We start from the raw sequence: 17663 nt of genomic DNA on the forward strand, positions 1-17663 counted from the left end.
GGGGTGACAAATAGGTGAAGTTTCTGATAGCCTTCAGTCTGTGGCTGAGGAACGCGCTGGATGCCACTGTGGGGCTCAGAGCCCCAAATTCCTAGTAGGTTGGTGAAGATGCTACACGTAAATTCTTTGAGATGATCCTCCATGCCACAAGGCCAGAGTGCGGATGGGTATCTGTTCTTAGGCATGATCACTTGCTTATAGTTTTTTTTTTTTTTTCAAGAATTAAAAAGTGCGGGCTGGGGTTGGGGTTCAGCAGTACAGCACTCGCCTAGCATGCGCGAGGCCCTGGGTACCAGGGACGGAACCCAGTGGTGCTTAACCCCTGAGCCCCGTCCCCAGCCCTTTTCATATTTTAGAGACAGGGTCTCACTCTGTTGCTTAGGGCCTAAGTTACTGAGGCTGGCCTCCACCTTGCGATCCTCCTGCCTCAGCCTCCGAGTTGCTGGGATAACAGGGATGTGCCACTGCACCCTGATCCTTGGGTGACTTTTTTTTAAATTGGTTTTCAGTATTTATTAAAAACCTCAAAACCATGGAACCCCTGTGTCTATTCCTGTCCATCGTGTGACATGAGAACAAGGCTACATTCACATTCACAAAAGGGATAATAAATGCTTAAAAACATCAACTCAAAGGACATCAGAAGCCAAGGGTCCCATGACCACATTTCCACAGGAAACACAGGCCCCCGTCATGGAAAATCTGCAAGATGGTTTTCCATCAGTTGTGTTAGCAGAGAGAGCCCCGTGACCCAGCGTCTGCCACACACCTGTAATACACTCCTGCCCCCCAAAATCCTGAAGCTCAATCGAATGCTCAAGCCTCCAGACCAGGAAACGTTGGGGACACTGAAAAAATAAGATGATGCCCTAGGAAATAATTGGTGAATTTGACTTTGAATTATTATAATGGCATTATGAGAAAACATTTTTATATATATTTCTTAATTGTTGATAGACTTTAATTTTATTTGTTTATATGTGATGAGGATTCGAACCCAGTGCCTCACACATGCCAGGCAAGTGTGCTACTGCTGAGACCCAGCCCCACATCTTAATCCTTATGAGACTCATGGTGAAATATTGAATGAGTAAGAGTCACATCTTTTTTGTTTTTTTGGTACCAGGGATTGAGCCCACGGGCGCTTAACCACGTTAGCCACATGCCCAGCCATTTTTTTATCTAGAGACAGAGTCTCACTAAGTTGTTGAGGCTGACTTTGAATTTGCGATCCTCCTGCCTCAGCCTCCAGATCCACTGGTGGAACTTACTTTCAAATGGCTCAATTACAAATGTCAGCTCTCTGATCACTCCCTTCAATCATTCTTTCTGAAATTCTTCAAACGCACCCAATAGGCAAGATCACTATGTGGTCCACACCTGATCAAGACGTGAAGGCACAGTTACTAACAGCAGTCTGTCCCTAACAGATGTATATTAATGTTAACTGAAGCCACAATAGGAATATGGCCAGGTGAAGTGAGGCACCTCTGCCATCCCAGATGAGGCTGAGGCAGGAGGATCCCAAGTTTCTTTTTAGTCAATGGACCTTCATTTATTTATATGCAGTGCTGAGAATTGAACCCAGTGCCTCACGCAGGCCAGGCAAGTGCTCCACCACTCAGCCAGAGGTGTGCACCCCCTCACCTTAAATTTCAATTCCAAGAAGACATTCATACAAAGCCATGTTTCTACCTTCCTACCAGGTTTTTCTGCAAAATTCTCATTCCTATGCGAGTCGCACACTGATGCCTATTGAGTTGGATTTCCCTGTTAAATACTTGTTCATGTTGCAACTGCTCCATCCTCAGGGTCAAGGCAAAAAATGATCTTCTGAAGGGAAACGTGGTGGTTTGTTGGGAACAGGTCAGCTACTGAGGTTGGGGTGGGCAGATCACAAGTTCAGGGTCAGTCGGGCAGTTTAGCAAGAGACTGTTTCAAAATCAAACAGTTCAGTGGTAGAGCCTGAGGACAGGATAAAAGGGGGGTTCATTCACAATGTTTGCTACTCCTGGTAGAAAAATCAAGACCATCAAGATATTTAATGGACTTAGGATCTGAGACATAGTTAAATATCCCCCAAAATGATGCTAAAGTATATTCACAAGGAAATGAATGTCATAACCTCACTTCAACGGGTCTGGCACGTTAATTTGACATGGCTGGATGGGTACACGTAGCCATGCAGCAGAGCAAGCAGTTTTATGATCTTCTGATGACCTCATTAAACCAGATGATTAAGTCCATTCCAACTCTGAGAGCCCGGAAAAACAAGGAACTGCAACATCTCAGCTCCATGTGAAACCAAGAAAAAGCACGAATTGCTAAAAACAGCAATTGTATTAAAACTTCAGAATGAACAGAGGATGAAAGGGCTGTGGTGACCAATGGGTTATAAAGAGAATTAAATTTCCTAGCCCGGTTTGGTGGCTCACGCCTGTCATCCCAGCAGCTCGGGAGGCCAAGGCAGGAGGATCGCAAGTTGGAGGCCAGCCTCAGCAATGCCATCTCAAAAAATATAAAAAGGGGCGTGGATGTGCTTCAGTGTCGAGGGCCTCTGGGTTCAATCCCTGGTTACGCCCTCCCCACTCACCCCCTAAAAGAGGAGAATTCAATTTCCTACAGCTCTGCCAACAGCCGACCCTGAAGATCCACTCCCCGCGTGTCCTCAGAATTCGCTCACCGCAGTCATGACTAGTTTCGTACCAAAAGAAAAAGTCCAAACTGCCGGCTTTCAGTCCTCCACATTCCCCTCTTTAATATGGCATTTCACACTATATACATGAATGAAAATTGGAAACAAAAAGAACTTTAGTCAAATTCCCCTTCCTCCTCCACCTTTATTGGAATAGTTTAAAATTACATTTTTCTATTTTTTTTCTAGGACTTCAGTTGCTTTTTCCATCGGACTTTTAAAAACTGATTACAGCAAATGAAACACAGTTGTCTAAGTGATATAGTATACAAAAATAACATCTTGATTTCTGTGAAAATGCATTTCTCTGCAATTCCTGAATAACTCCAAATTATGCTAACTCTCGAGCATCGATGTTGACTCTGGGTTTTTTGAGATTTCGTCTTTGAAAAAAAAACAATGTGTTCTAAACCTTTGCCGTCACCATCTGTAGGTCCAGCAGCAGCAGATGCTGCAGAGAAGCTGTTTCCTGTTTTTAGGCTTTTATCCCGGGTGCTCTCGCCTTAGCCATCCACACACACTTTCGTCTTATTTTGTTTACTCCCACTTAACTGTATGTTGCGTGAGGGCCTGATACAGATGTTACTTGATGTTATTTAATAGCTACTGAGGTCAGGCAATCCACGGCCATCATTATGCTAAAATTAAAGTTACTTATGGAAGTTCCAAGACACTTCCAGAATTGGTTTACCTCCTACATGGGAACTTATCCAAGAAGCCCAGAGCGGGCTTACTGGTCAGACTCAACTCTTCCCATTCATCAATCCCTATTCACCAGTGGCGTGGAAAGGGGGTTCTTTAACAAAGCATTATACATAACACCTCTACCAAACTAAACATAAACTTTTTTTTTTGTAGTTAAATGCAGAAAGTCGGTTTTTTTTTTTTTCCACCCCTTTCCTCCTTTTACACGGCAAGTAAAGCTCACTGGCCTGGGAGTAGCCTCTATCTGCCAACCTTTGGCCAGTGAAGAGGATTCAGAGAAAATAATACAACCATCAATCAGAAAAAGGAGGGGCGACAAAGGAAAATAATTAGGCTGTGGCCTCAATTGTGCATTCCCGTGCAAGATGCCCTGACTCGCCACAGCGGTAACAATTGACTTCACTTGTCTTGCTGCAGTTGATGGCTACATGACCAGTCTCACCACACCTAAGGGAAAAAAAAAAAAAAAAGATTTAAGTTTTCCTCTGAACTAGTCAAACTACCTACCAAACAGAATAAAAAGCCATTAACGAGCCAAGGAACACTTCAAGGCTATAAATATTTACATTAATAAAGTAAGGGCAGAAACAAGAAATTATCTTAGAAAATTTGACTGGGTGCAGGGGCACATGTCTGTCATCCCAGCAGCTCAGGAGGCTGAGGCAGGAGGATTGCAAGGTGGAGGCCAGCCTCCACCTCTTAGCAATGCCCTGAGCAACTCAGCGAGACCCTGTCTCTAAATAAAATACAAAATAGGGCTGGGGATGCGTCTCAGTGGTCAAGTGCCCCTGAGTTCGATCCCAGGTACCAAAAAAAAAAAAAAGTGTCCTTAAGAGCTAAGTGCAGTTGTGCATGCCTGTAATCACAGCTACTAAAGAGGCAGAGACAAGAGGATCACAAGTTCTAGACTGGCCTCAGCAATTTAGCCAGACAATGTCTCAAGAACCAACCAACCAACCAAAACAAAAAGTCCTTAAAGACATCAGCTATGCTGGGCAGTAACACACCTGTAATCCTCGCTATTGGGGAGCCTAAGGAAGGAGGATCCTAAGTAAGTTCCAGGCCACCATGGGCAACCTAGCAGGACCTTGTTGCAAAAGGAAAACTAATAGGGACAGCCACATAGAGCCCTGGGTTCACTCCCAGACAGGAAGGTGGGGGGCAGGGGGTTTTGCAAACTGTCCGGGTGCCCTAGCCACGAGTCATCCTGATACACTGACGACCACATAAGCTGCTCCTTATAGGTGCTGAAAAGGAGTGTCATGAGGCCACAGCCAGCTAGCTCCCACTGGAGGGACAGAGCGGCAAGGTCCTTCCACATACACTCACGCCACTTCTGGAGCCTCGGAGCCCCTCCAGGGCCACCCCAACTTACCTATAGCACTTCACTTTGGTGCAGTCTTTCTGAATGTGTCCGAACTCTCCACAAGAATAGCACTTCTGCTCGTCCGCGTGGTCACAGTCACGAGCCAGGTGGCCTGGTTTGCCACAGTTGTAGCAGCACTGCTCTCGCTCTCTCTTGGGCTCCTTGCAGTCCTTGGCGATGTGGCCACCTCTGCCGCAGTTATAGCAGGCTTCAGCAGGAGGGGAAAGAAGCAGACCAAGGCTGTGAACCTCAAGTTCATGGCGCATCGCGTGGAGGGCGGGACCCTGCCAGGCCCCACCCCACACCCCGGGCTCACCTCGGCGGGGGAGGAGCTGCGAGACACTTACCATCCTCCTGAAGGTCACAATCCTTGGCCAGATGACCAGACTCACCACAGCGGTAACAGATGTCTGGAAGAGATGAGGAAACAAACTGGAAACCTATTTTGAGCAGAAGAGAACAAAAAGAAGTCGGCTGGTTAGACCAGTCTTGATACTAAGGAACACTCAAGCGCGGCAACATTTTTTATTCGACAAAAATACCTCTATCCGAGGTAAAACCACCTCTGCCGCGGCTTCTCATTCCACGACCGCGGCCTCCCCCGGTTGGGCACTCCCGGGCCCAGTGGCCAGATCGTCCACACTTGAAACACTCGTTGCTGCTCATGGCTGCAGGTAGATCTTCAAAACATGGAAAAGGACATGACTCAAAGTCACTTTACGTTGGAATGAAACAATCACATCTATATACTTGCATATCAACTGTAAAATACCTACAAAAGTAAAAAATTGTAAAATGTGTACTTTCCGTAATACCCCCACCCAAACACACACTCCGCAGCAATGGGGACTGAACCCAAGGGTGCGTGACCACTGACTGAGCCACTTCCCCAGACTCCTTAGTTTTACAGCACTTCTGCTCGTCTGCGTGGTCATGGTCTTGATGAGCTGCTTAGAGTCTTGCTAAATGGCTGAGGCTGGCCTCCAACTTGCAATCCTCCTGCCTCAGCCTCCAGAGCCACTGGGATTACAGGCGTGCACGACTGTGACCGACTTCCCTTGTTTTTCAGACAGGGTCTTGTTAAATTGCTGAGGCTAACAATGAACTTGGGATGCTCTTGCCTCAGTTTCCCAAATCGCACCCTTCACAATTTCTGATCTTGAAGACTGTTCAAAGTATGTGTGCACCAGGATGTACGTGAACACATTTGTTGATGGGATGATGAAATCCACAGGGTGTCAATGAATATTCAGTACCAGACACAATACTGCCTTCTTATCCCAGGCCACAGATACCCTTTCATGATTGTAAGGCAGTTAAGCTTTAGTTTGGTCAACTGGAAGTCACTGGCTGGGGACAAAGATTGGAATAACTCTAACAGCTGCAGCAGGATTCTGAAGGTCAGAGGTCAGTTGAAAAAAGTGATCTCACTGGATAATCTTAGCCCCTAATAAAACTGCCTGCCTGACAGCAGCTGCCCCATGACTGAGTCAGTCTCCATCAACAACATTTACAAAGACTAAATATTTCTATGTCTACAGGGCACAAATATATTCAAAATATTGGGAAAACAAGGTGGTACACCAAATGCTAAAAGGCTACCCACAGGACTAGGAACATTTGTTATTTGGCCTGTTCTGTTCTTTCCTTTGCCCAAGTTTCTGTAACTTGACGTTTAACACAAGGCTACCAGGCTGGGGTTGTGGCTCAGTGGTAGAGCACTTGCCTCACACATGTGAGGCCGTGGGTTCGATCCTCAGCACCACATAAAAAATAAATCAATAAAAATGAAGATATTATGTCCATCTACAACTTAAAACAACAAAAAAAGACAAGGCTACCTGGAATTTATCTCAAACTAAACTCTCTTACTGGGTGACACTTTGAAATAGAAACAAAAACACCCACTGAAATAAGCGGACTTTGTGCTTCTTATGTAACCATCTAAAAATAATCCCAGGCTATCCCAGAATAGAATACAATGGAATGGAATAGAATGAAATGAAAATCTAACTTCCTATTTCCTTGCTTCCATGGCTACGTATTTTACCCTTCATTTCCCCGCTGAGCAGTGGTACAGTTTTTAAAATACCTTCTTCAAAGCTACAGAAAGGTACCATCATCTAGAAAAGAAAGTTTTCCTTCGAGTAACATTGGATAGCAGAATTACCAGTCCACAGCACCCAAATCCCAAAAGCTGGTTAGGAATTTGGCAGGACCTACCCCACTCTACCCTGTAACCTGTTCATTAACTTGTAGAGAAATCTAGGGACCAGGTCAGGCATGGTGGAGAGTTCTTGGAATCCCAGTGAGTAAGGAGGGTGAAACAGGAGGATCCCAAGTTTGAGGCCAACCTGGGCAATTTAGTGAGACCCCGGCTTTAAAAAAAATTTTAAAAAAAGTGACTAAATATTAAGCTAAAGTGGGTTTTTTTTAAGTTTTCTTTTTTAGTTATAGTTGGACACAATCTTTAGTTTTACTTTTATGTTTATGTGGTGCTGAGGATCGAACCAAGGTTACCACTGAGCAACATACAACCCCTCCCTAAAGTTCAGTTTTAAAGGCATTTCCATTGTTAATAACCAAGAGCCCAACACTTATTTATGCCAATACTCTGCATCTGATTGTTAAGAAGTTTCCAAAAGAATATCTCTACCAACTACTGCTACTTGCTATGACCACGTCGCCAAAAAAGTCTGTTGGCTCCACGGGATATTTGTGGTTTCAAACGTATAATGCACATATAATGCACATTTCATGTCAGAAGAAATCACCCAGGAAAAGAGATTTAAAAATATCAACCTAGAGACTGGGGCTGGGGCTCAGTAGTTGAGCACTTACCTCTCATGCATGAGACACTGGGTTTGATCCTCAGCACCACATAAATAAATATTTGTCTGCATCCATCTACGACTACCCCCCCATTTCCTTTATTCTGCATCTTTTCTAGTTTACACTCAAGATCAGCTTACGTACACTTTTTTTTTGGAGATTTTTATTTTATTTATTTATTTATTTATTTTTAATTTTTTATTGTTGGTAGCTTACGTACACTTTAACTATTACTTTCAATGAGTTCTTTTCATTTAAATACCTACAGTTATACTGTAAGTCAGGCCAAATAGCAAGTCCTAAAAATTTGATTATTTAATATTGAAACAAGATGCTTAACTTCTAGCAAAGGAAAAAAATCTGACTTATTCTAACACAGTGTGTCCCTAAGTTGCCTAGGTTGGCCTCATACTTGTGATCCTATGTGCTTTCTTTTAAATATTTTTAGCAGATTTTTAAAAAATATTTTTAGTAGTTGTAGACAGACACAATGCCTTTATTTTCTTGGTTTATTTATTTTTATGTGGTACTGAGGATGGAACCCAGTGGCTCACACATGTGAGGCAAGCGCTCTGCCACTCAGCCACAACCACAGCCCTCCTATCTCTTTTCTGAGTCCCTGGGATTACAGCCATATGCCACTGTGTCAGGCCTCTCCTTGCCATAGCCACTGAGTACAGCTACATCCCAGTCCTTATTTAGGACTTGCTCAGTTGCCCAGAACTGGCCTCAAATTTGCAATCCTTCTGGCTCCCATTTAGCTGGAATTTGGGGAATGCACCAAGTGCACTAAGCTTCAACATGAACTTCTAGAGATGTAATGAAGGACAGTCCCTGACAATCTCAGCTTCAAAATCATTTTTAAAAATCTGTTCATTTCATAATTGGAAAGTATCAAGGGAAAATGATCTAATGGTCAGAAGATTCCCTTGTCAGTGGAATAGTCAGCAATTAATATGCCAGGCTTAATTTCAGCATAGAAATAACCAATTTTAAAAAAATTTAGCTACTCAAGAACTCATTAACCAATGGGAAGATCTTTCCCAAACTGTTTTTCCATTTTATCTTTTTTTTTAATCTCTACCCATTGGACCCAGATCCAAAGTTTACAGAGGTGGGGGGAGGGGACAGGAAATACTTTAACATTAAGCTCCTCTACTTCATCTTTTTTTTTCTTTCTTTCTTTTCTTTTTTTCTTTTTTTTTTGCAGTACTGGGGGGATTGAGCCAAGGGGGACTTTTAATCACTGAGCTACATTCCAGCCCAGCCCTTTTTATTTTTTGAGACAGGGTCTTGCCAAGTTGCTGAGGCTGGCCTCAAACTTGGGATCCCCGCCTCATAATTCCTACAGTACATTAAGGCAAAAAACCATCAACAAATTCTGTCTCATAATTTCTTATAGTAAATTAAGCCCCCCCAAAAAAGTAAAGAATACAAAATCCCACTTAAAGTCTTAAAAAGGGAAATATCAACTTAATTAATAGCCCAGACCCATCATCAGTATGGCATGCTTTTTAAAGGTGTCTCCAGCAGGCTTAGGTAACGTGCCAGCAAAGTGCCTTCTCTCTGGCTAAACTGATCACCAACAGTGAACCAGCTGGTCTGCGCTTACACTGAATTAACTGGTACCTCCTGATAAGACCTTTCACTTGGGCATAAGTAAACATACAACTGCCACATTCAGAGGCACACTAACTTATCCTAGAAAGCAGTTCCCCACAGCCTAATACTCCTCTTAATGTACAAATACATTTCATGAAAATGTATTCAGAAGCCAGGCTCGGTGGCACATGCCTGTAATCTCAGCGACTTGGGAGGCTGAGACAGGAGGATCACAAGTTCAAGGCCAGCCTCACCAACTTAGGCAACTCAGTGAGACCCTGTCTCTAAATAAAATACAAAACAGGGCTGGTGACTGGCTCAGTGGTTAGGCACCCCTGGGTTCAATTCCTGCTACCAAAAAAAAAGTAAAAATTTCACATTATTCCTTAGGAAAACAAAGATAAGACATGGCTGAGAATTATGTCTCCATGGTTCTGCCTACAACTGCTCCTGGCTGGATTTCCCCACACTGCTCCCCCACCCCTCCCTGCTCCACCTGTCAGGGGCCAACTGACTTGCCAACTCTATAAAAGAATCTGAACACATCTTCCTGCTCTGAACTCTCCTTCCCATTAAGACTCAAAGACACTTTGTTAATATTTGTCCAATGGCACCACTGGATGACCCCATCACATTCTGGAGGGCAGAGACCAAGTCATTCACCTTTGAATCAGCACAACTATCCATAGTTATGGTTCTAGTCGTGTATAACTCAGTTTTTTACTTATTTGGAGGGATGGGAAGGTCTGATAGTCATTTGATAAATCAAGCTAATTGTACCTTGGAGGGACCCTATCCAATCTAATCAAGCACTAACAAAATCACCCAAATTCTTGCTCTCATTCACAAGAATGACCGCACCAACCGATTTAAAGTAGCAATGTATTTTCAAATATGTGCTCATTACGAATTGACTACACTGACTTTGAAACTCCCAACTTTCAGAAATCATAGCTAAGAGTGTGCACATGGATTTTTAGGATTCACAGCTGGCAGTTTCTGAACAGGGATGAAGGCCCAACAGTCTAAAGACACTCCCAACATAAAAATAATCCAAGACAGAAGCAGCTTCCACTTTTGAGATTTCAGTGTATAACAAAGCCATGACTGTGACAGTAGAACCAGAAAGTGCTGAATGATAAAAACAGTATTTACTTTATTGATTTTATCTAAATTCCCAGGCTGAAAAATTTCCACCAGGGGTCACTAAAAAAGCCAGCATCCAGGTCAGTACCCCCAGCTTTTCCTATTAGTCCATAAATTCATAATCAACCAGAATTGTGGATTACATGAACTGCCACAAAACATATATACTAGCTTAACATAAAAATATATATATATACTAGTTTAACATTAAAAATAAAAAAGGGCAGAGTAAGCTATGTGTGCATACCTGTAATCCCAGAAGTTTGGGAGGCTGAGGCAGGATTGTGAGTTCAAAGCCAGCCTCAGCAAAAGTGAGGTGCTAAGCAACTCAGACCGGTTTCTAGATAAAATACAAAACAGGGCTGGGATGTGACTCAGTGGCCAAGTGGGGGTTGAACCCAGAGTGTCACACTTGTTAGGCAACCACTCTACCCTTGAGCTACATCTCCAGCCCTTTTCTCTTTTGCTTTAAAAAAAAAAAAAAAAAAAAAAACAAAAAAAAAAAACACTAACTTCTGCACTGATGTATCCTGACAAGAGTAAAAAGATTTTGGTAAAAATGAGCCTGGCTTAACCCCTAACCCACCTGAATTACTCAAAAAACACATGGCTGTCCTCCCTGTATTTATAAGAGGGAAATGATTAAACTGATCTGTGGCAAGAACTGTTCTGGGGAACCTTGTGCTAATTTATGGATGGCTCTGTGTAAACACCTGTACAGCTGTGTCCTCTGGGAACACTGTCAGCCTTTCCTTTCCACTCTCCCTCCGTTAGTGAGACTCGTCACACATTCATCAGAACTTAGTTCGAGGCCTACACAGCAGGCTCCTGCAGGAGGTAAGTCCACTTACACTCAAACTTCTCATCTTAGAATCTACTTCCTGAATGGAAGAGAATAAAGGGTAAAAGAAAAATGGGTGATGTCCAACCACCATAAGTCAAATATCTATCTAATCCTCGGCCCCAATATCAGTCAAGATGTGCTTAGAAAAGACTGAAAATCCATTGACAGAGGCCACATATGCCAAACTAAGAGGTCGAGCTATTTAAAAAATATACATATTTATTTTTAGTTGTAGTTGGACACAATATCTTTATTTTGTTTATTTTTCTGTGGTGCTGAGGAGCAAACCCAGGGCCTCTCCCATGCTAGGAGAGCGCTCTACCACTGAGCCACAACCTCAGCCCCAAGAGGTCTGGCTATTTTACAAACCAAATTATGCAGGCTTTAAGGATTAAATCCTGGAAAAAAAGCATGCATATGGGGCTGGGGATGTGGCTCAAGCGGTAGTGCGCTCGCCTGGCTATGCGTGCGGCCCGGGTTCGATCCTCAGCACCACATACAGACAAAGATGTTGTGTCCGCCAAATACTAAAAAGTAAATATTAAAAATAATAATAATAATAATAAAAAAAAGCATGCATAGTTATACTAACTCACCTTCAGCAATATCAGTAATGGTACATGTGATGATAATAAGAACAGTCAAGAGGGGCTGGGGATGTGGCTCAGGGGTAGAGTGCTCGTACAGCACATGCGCACGCGCGAGGCCCTGGGTTCAATCCTCAGCACCACAGAAAAATAAATAAAATAGAGGCTGGGGTGGCGACTCAGTGGTAGTGCGACTGCCTAGCATGTGTGACGCACTGGGTTCGATACTCAGCACCACATACAAATAAAGATCCATCAACAACTAAATATATATAAATAAATAAATAAAATAAAGGCATTGTGTTCAATTACAACTAAAAAAGTATATTAAAAAAAAAGTCAAGAACCCCCTTAGGTTTAAGTGCATGTAATCAAGACTAAAATGAGTTCCAACGAACAAACCAATCATAACTACACCCTAAAATGTTTAAATTCTATAACAGGAATGCTGGGGAATAAAAATGACGCTAACAAAGTAGACCATGCAGCTTACTGACTTCACTGTTTCTACCAACACATCTTTATGTGCTCACATCTGTATGCTGTTATCTCCTTATGTCCCCCAAGCTCAGGGTGATCCCTGTCTCTGTATTGTTGACTTAAATGCATTTAGACCCCAGTGGAGCTTTGCCCTCTGAATGTTCTTACTGATCATTATGCTCCAGTAAGTCAGTTGGGTGTCTCAACACGGTACACAAACACTTTGCTTTTGTAATAAAAATAAACTGCCGATACAATAGAAGGAAGCAAGACACATTCGGCATTACCTGCTTTCCAGTCAAAATAACAGAGAACTTGGCACATAATCAGGAGCAATTTTTGTTACCCTGGTTCCTGCATTTACTGCCGAAACATGGTTCATTACATTTATTTCTCTCTGCCCTGATTACCTGTGAAAGTATGAATTAAGAGCTGAACGTGAACTATGAATCAAGCATTAAAAAATATATTATTTGGGGCTGTAGTTCAGTGGCAGAGCGCTTGCCTTGCACATGTGAGGCACTGGGTTCGATCCTCAGCACCACATACAAAAATAAACAAAATAAAGATATTTAAATATATATATATATATATTATTTATAATACCACAATCTGCAAGTTATACATTCTTGCTCCATTTTAATAAGGAAGCAAGATCTGAGACCAAGTGACTTATCCAAAACCTTCTACAGCTAAGAAAATACCAGAACCAGAGGTGGGCGTGGTGGCACATGCCTGGTATCCCAGCTACTCAGGAGGCTGAGGCAGGAGGATGGCGAGTTCAAAGCCAGCCTCAGCAATTCAGAGACCCTGTCCCTAACAAGGTTTGGGGATGTGGCTTAGTAGTTAAGTGCTCTGGGTTCAATCCCCAGTACCAAAAAAGAAAAAAGAAAAAGAGAGAAAGAAAGAAAAGAAAATACCAAAATCAGGATTTTAACAGTGCGAGGCCCTGGATTCAATCCTCAGCACCACAGAAAAATAAATAAAATAGAGGCTGGGGTGGCGGCTCAGTGGTAGTGCGCCTGCCTAGCATGTGTGATGCACTAGGTTCGATTCTCAGCACCACATACAAATGTAAATGGTTTGCAGAGGCTTTTTTTAAGTGATAAAGGGTACCAAAAAAGCTAATATAGGAGCACCAATCTCTCCCTACTTCAAATATACCACATGAGCAAATATGGCAAGTAACTTTTTAAAAAGTTGATTTGAATTTCAATGCTATTAAGTATTCATTGCTTCTCTTTAGGTAAACCAAAGTTAAACTAGACAGATGAGTTTAAAAAATATGTAGTCCCACTCTCAACATATTCACATAGCTTTCCTGAATTTTAAATGGAAGTCATTTTTTTTCTCTTAACCTCCTTTGAGGCAGAACTTGGGGAGCATCCCTGGCCACACCAACACTGGCAACCTGACTCACTAGTTAATACCTTCACCTTGGGTAGTTACAGAGTCACTCCAGGTGGTCCCAGTTACACTGTAGGGATTTCTGGTTAACAAAGTCCTTCAACTTGCAACCTGAATTCTGGTGGTGGCCACAAGCTGTTATTTTATTATCCCAGCAGTTTTTTTTTTTTTTAACAAAACCAGAGAGCACTGCATACAGCTCCTGGGATCTCCTGACAGCATTCCCTGGCTGCAGCACCACCTGCTCCTGCCAGACTGGGCGTCTACTAAGTGACACACTGGTCCACATAGCAGACCAGGGTGCGTGGCTTTCCTCGGGCTCTCCACTTACTGTCAGGAGGCTAAGGAAGAGCAGAGGAGCCAACAGTTTGTTTTCAACTCTCCCTCCTGCAGGAAAAGAGAAAAAAGAAAGAAAAAGAAAAAATCTCTCTGTGGTCAGCTGTTTAGCCAACAGACCAATCATTCCAATTAGTGCTTACAAGCACCAATCTGGTACTTTCCCACAGACCTGCCACATGTTTTAGAAGCTAAAAATAATCCACAAGCATAAATCATATTACCAAATTCATCTATGATTCAGGTATAATACCTTTAAGTAATACCTATAAATCACTTTGCCTGTTCCAGATGTTCAATTGCCTGCCTCAAGAAATGCCCCCTAAATCTTCTCCTGGTTTGGTTCAAAATATTTGAGAGACTTGCAACATCTGTTTGGAATAAATTACCTCTCTGGTAATCAATAGGAAAAGAAAACGTGGCTCTTGGGTTGAAAAATCATAGTTTTCTGATGGGAAGTACACAGATATATACTGTTAGCTTGTGTTGGGGAAACTGTTGCCAAGAGTTGCGATTTGGAAAATGAAAAAATTTAAGTCCTTAATTTAGCCCTTGGGAATCTAATAAATTATTCCTTTTATATTCCAATACACAAAGAGTTCCTTGTAGACAAGAATCAGGCTCAAGAACTTAAAAACTATGTGTATCTAAGACATGACACTGGTTTGATAAGCCTTAATCAAATGGATCTTTTCAGTGACACTGGTTTGATAAGCCTTAATCAAATGAATCTTTTCAATGTTTTAAAAAAAAATAAAGGAAAAGAGGCTGGGGGTTGGGGTTCAGTTGTAGAGCACTTGCCTACCATGCATGAGGCACTGGGTTCGATCCTTAGCACCATGTAAAAATAAAATGCAGATAGTGTCCACCTAAAACTAAAAAAAATCAATATTTTAAAAAATAATGAAGAGGGCTGGGGTTGTGGCTTAGAGGGAGAGCACTCGCCTAGCATGCTTGAGGCACTGGGTTTGATCCTCAGCACTACATAAAGTAAAAAAAAAAGACATTACTTCCACCCATAGCTAAAAAATAAACATTAAAAAAAATAATTATTATTTAGAAAAAAACCAGGGGACTGGGGTTGTGGCTCAGTGGCACTGAGCTCGCCTTGCATGTGTGAGGAGGCACTGGGTTCGATTCTCAGCACCGCACAGAATAAAAAAAAACAAAGGTCCATTGACAGCTTGAAAAAATTAAAAAAATAAAAGTTAAACTCATTAAAATAATAATAAAAAAAAAACAGAAGAGAAGGACGACACTTCGTCCATTTTTTTTTAAACCCTAAGCTTTACATTCAATTTATACTTCTTCAGCAAAGGGGTTACAAAGTTGCTCATTTAAACCCAAAGATTAACTTCGATGCAAACATCCACGGGGTTATGTTTCCAAAACTGGGTCAGACGCCAGGGAACGGGGGGGGGGGTGGGAATCTCATTTGTAAAATGGAATCTGGGCCCATGATGGGGACACACAGGAGTCCCCCCTCTGCTTTCAAAAAAAAAAAAAGGCCACAGACTCCGAGCCTCCTCTGAGCCTCCCTTGGCTGCCTCCTGAATGAGGACGCGCGCCACGTGAAGTCACAGACGGTCCCCGAGCGAAGGGTTTGCTTTGGGGAGACCCCCTCCCACCCCGCCACCCCGCCAGGACCAGACAGATGCACGCCAAGTGCCCTGTGGCCGAGGCCATGTGCTTAGCATGTGGCAACCAGCACCCAACCTCACCCACCCATAAAACCCGAACCCCAACCCCAACCCAGAGGCCGCTCTCAAAGCGGGTCCCCTCGCTATGGAAAGATCTAGATGGAGCCGGGCTGCTCAAGCCCCGCGTCCCCGTCTGTAACCTGCGCCCCTTTAATCCAAGAAGCCACGGCCGCTACTGGCTGCCCCGATCGTGGACGCTGGACCCCAAAAAAAATAAAATAGGATTTTTTTTTTCCCTCTTCCTTCCTGGTCCTGGGGCCCCTGGACTTGGTCAAAAGTGCGGGTGACTCGGCGACAGTGGCCACCGTGCAATGGCAGCAGCGTGGCCAGAGCGGGGAAGGGGGGGGGGCAGGCAGAGCACACCTCGCAGAGCCCCGGCCCCGCGAGCGGAGTGTCCCCCCCAGGTGTCCCCACCCCTCCCCCGTGTCCCCGACCCGCAGGCGCCTCCGCAGGCCCCCGCCCGGCACAGGGACCCCGGCCGCCGCACATGGTCGCCCGACCCCCACCCCGGCTCCCGGGCCTGTCCCCACCCCACCGCCTCTTTCCAGAAAGTTCCCGCCAAATCGACCCTGGGCCCCCCGCTTCCCGGGCCTCCGCGCCAAGGGCACCCTCCGGGCCCGGGCCGCCTGAGGCCTGGGGTGCGGCCTGGGCGCCGGCAGAGGTCCCCCCCCACCCGAGGACCGCGGTCTGGTCCCCGGGAACCCCACGAAGGACACTCAGGGTCGCCCGAGCCCAGTCACGCCGGGTCCCCGAGCCCCGAGCGGCCGCCGCCGAGCTTCCCGCCTGACGCAGCAGCCGCGGCGCAGGCCCCAGTGCGGCCGCCATCGCCGCCTCCTCTCTCGCCTCCCCCTCGTCCGTGCCCGCCTCGGCCGCGGGACCCACCCGCCGTGGCGGTCCTCCCCCTTTCCCCCACCCCGGACCCCAGCCGCCCCCTTCCGCCCTCACCTCTCGGCGTCGGAGCGGGCCCGCGGGCAGCGGAGACTCGGGACGCAGGCCCGGAGAAGGCGGCTCGCCAGGCAGCGGCTGTTTATTTTCAGGGTCCTTGCCTGCGCCACACGCGGGTCTGCACACGGCCCCACACACGCCGCTGCGCACGGCTCGCCTCCGCCTCGCCCACGCGGCCAATCAGCGCGCACGGCTCGGCCGGCCAATCAGGAACGCCCGCGGTGGGTGGGGGGGGCAGGAGGCGGGGCAAGGAAGGACGACCCTGGCACGAGCGCGGCGCGGCGCGGCTCGGACTTCTGGCCTCGGCGCGCGGCCGCGGCTCTTCCCGGCGTGCTCCGCGCGCGGCCTTTTTCCCGCCCGGATCCCAGCCCTGATCTCCTCCCCGGACTTTCCTCCTTTCGTTCCCCGAGGCCCGCCCGGCCCCTGGGGAAGTCGGCCGACCCCGCCCTGGGCAATGTCACCCAGGGAGTGTGTGGAGGGCCGCGTTCCGAGGGCGGTGACTCTTAATTTGCGTGGAACCGAGGAAAAGCCCCCCCCCCCCGCTCGGGCTCCTCCTGTGGCTGCAGCTCTAGGGCCGCAGGGGCCTCTGGGAAAAATTATTATTTTTTAATTTATTTAAAAAAAATTTTTTTTTTGACCAGAGACATCGGACCTAGGGGGTGCTTAACCCCTGAGCCACGTCCCCAGCCCTATTTTTGTATTTTATTTAAAGACAGGGTCTCACTGAGTTGCTGAGGGTCAGGCTCAATTTACTGAGGCTGGCCTCCAACTGTGATCCTCCTGCCTCAGCCTCCCAAATGGCTGGGTTGACAGGCCTGCTACGCCTTGGCTTTCTCTTTTTGTTCTTTTTTCCTTCTTTTGAGACAAAGGTCTCTACATTTCCAAAGCCGCCTTGGAACTTGAGATCCTCCTGCCTGGTTCCCCAGCAGGTGGTATTACAGGCCTGTGTCATTGTCACCCCCCTCCCCCGCTGAGATTGTTGGTTTTTTTGTGAGTGATCCTGGGCAGAGCCTAAAAG

General features: G+C 45.3%; 1 protein-coding gene across 11 annotated transcripts; it reads right to left on the minus strand.

Moving 5' to 3' along the window:
- Positions 1-2732: 2732 nt before the first annotated feature.
- Cnbp (CCHC-type zinc finger nucleic acid binding protein) lies at positions 2733-16804 on the minus strand. 11 transcript variants are annotated; one of them, XM_058586221.1, is made up of 6 exons: positions 16646-16804; positions 13996-14051; positions 5330-5446; positions 5114-5206; positions 4776-4977; positions 2733-3847 (listed from the first exon to the last, which is right to left on the minus strand). In XM_058586221.1, the coding sequence occupies exons 3-6, from the start codon at positions 5430-5432 to the stop codon at positions 3730-3732; spliced, it is 516 nt and encodes a 171-aa protein (XP_058442204.1). In that variant the 5' UTR covers positions 5433-5446; positions 13996-14051; positions 16646-16804; the 3' UTR covers positions 2733-3729. The 11 variants fall into 11 exon arrangements, with proteins under 11 accessions (XP_058442204.1, XP_046322895.1, XP_046322897.1 ...); XM_046466939.2 differs by having other exon boundaries at positions 5309-5446; positions 16646-16803; XM_046466941.2 differs by lacking the exon at positions 13996-14051.
- Positions 16805-17663: the final 859 nt, after the last annotated feature.

Source organism: Marmota monax, unplaced genomic scaffold (assembly GCF_021218885.2).
Source record: "Marmota monax isolate L192 unplaced genomic scaffold, Marmota_monax_Labrador192_F-V1.1 WCK01_AAM20220418_F8-fsc00249, whole genome shotgun sequence".
In the NCBI taxonomy this organism is placed as follows: domain Eukaryota; kingdom Metazoa; phylum Chordata; class Mammalia; order Rodentia; family Sciuridae; genus Marmota; species Marmota monax.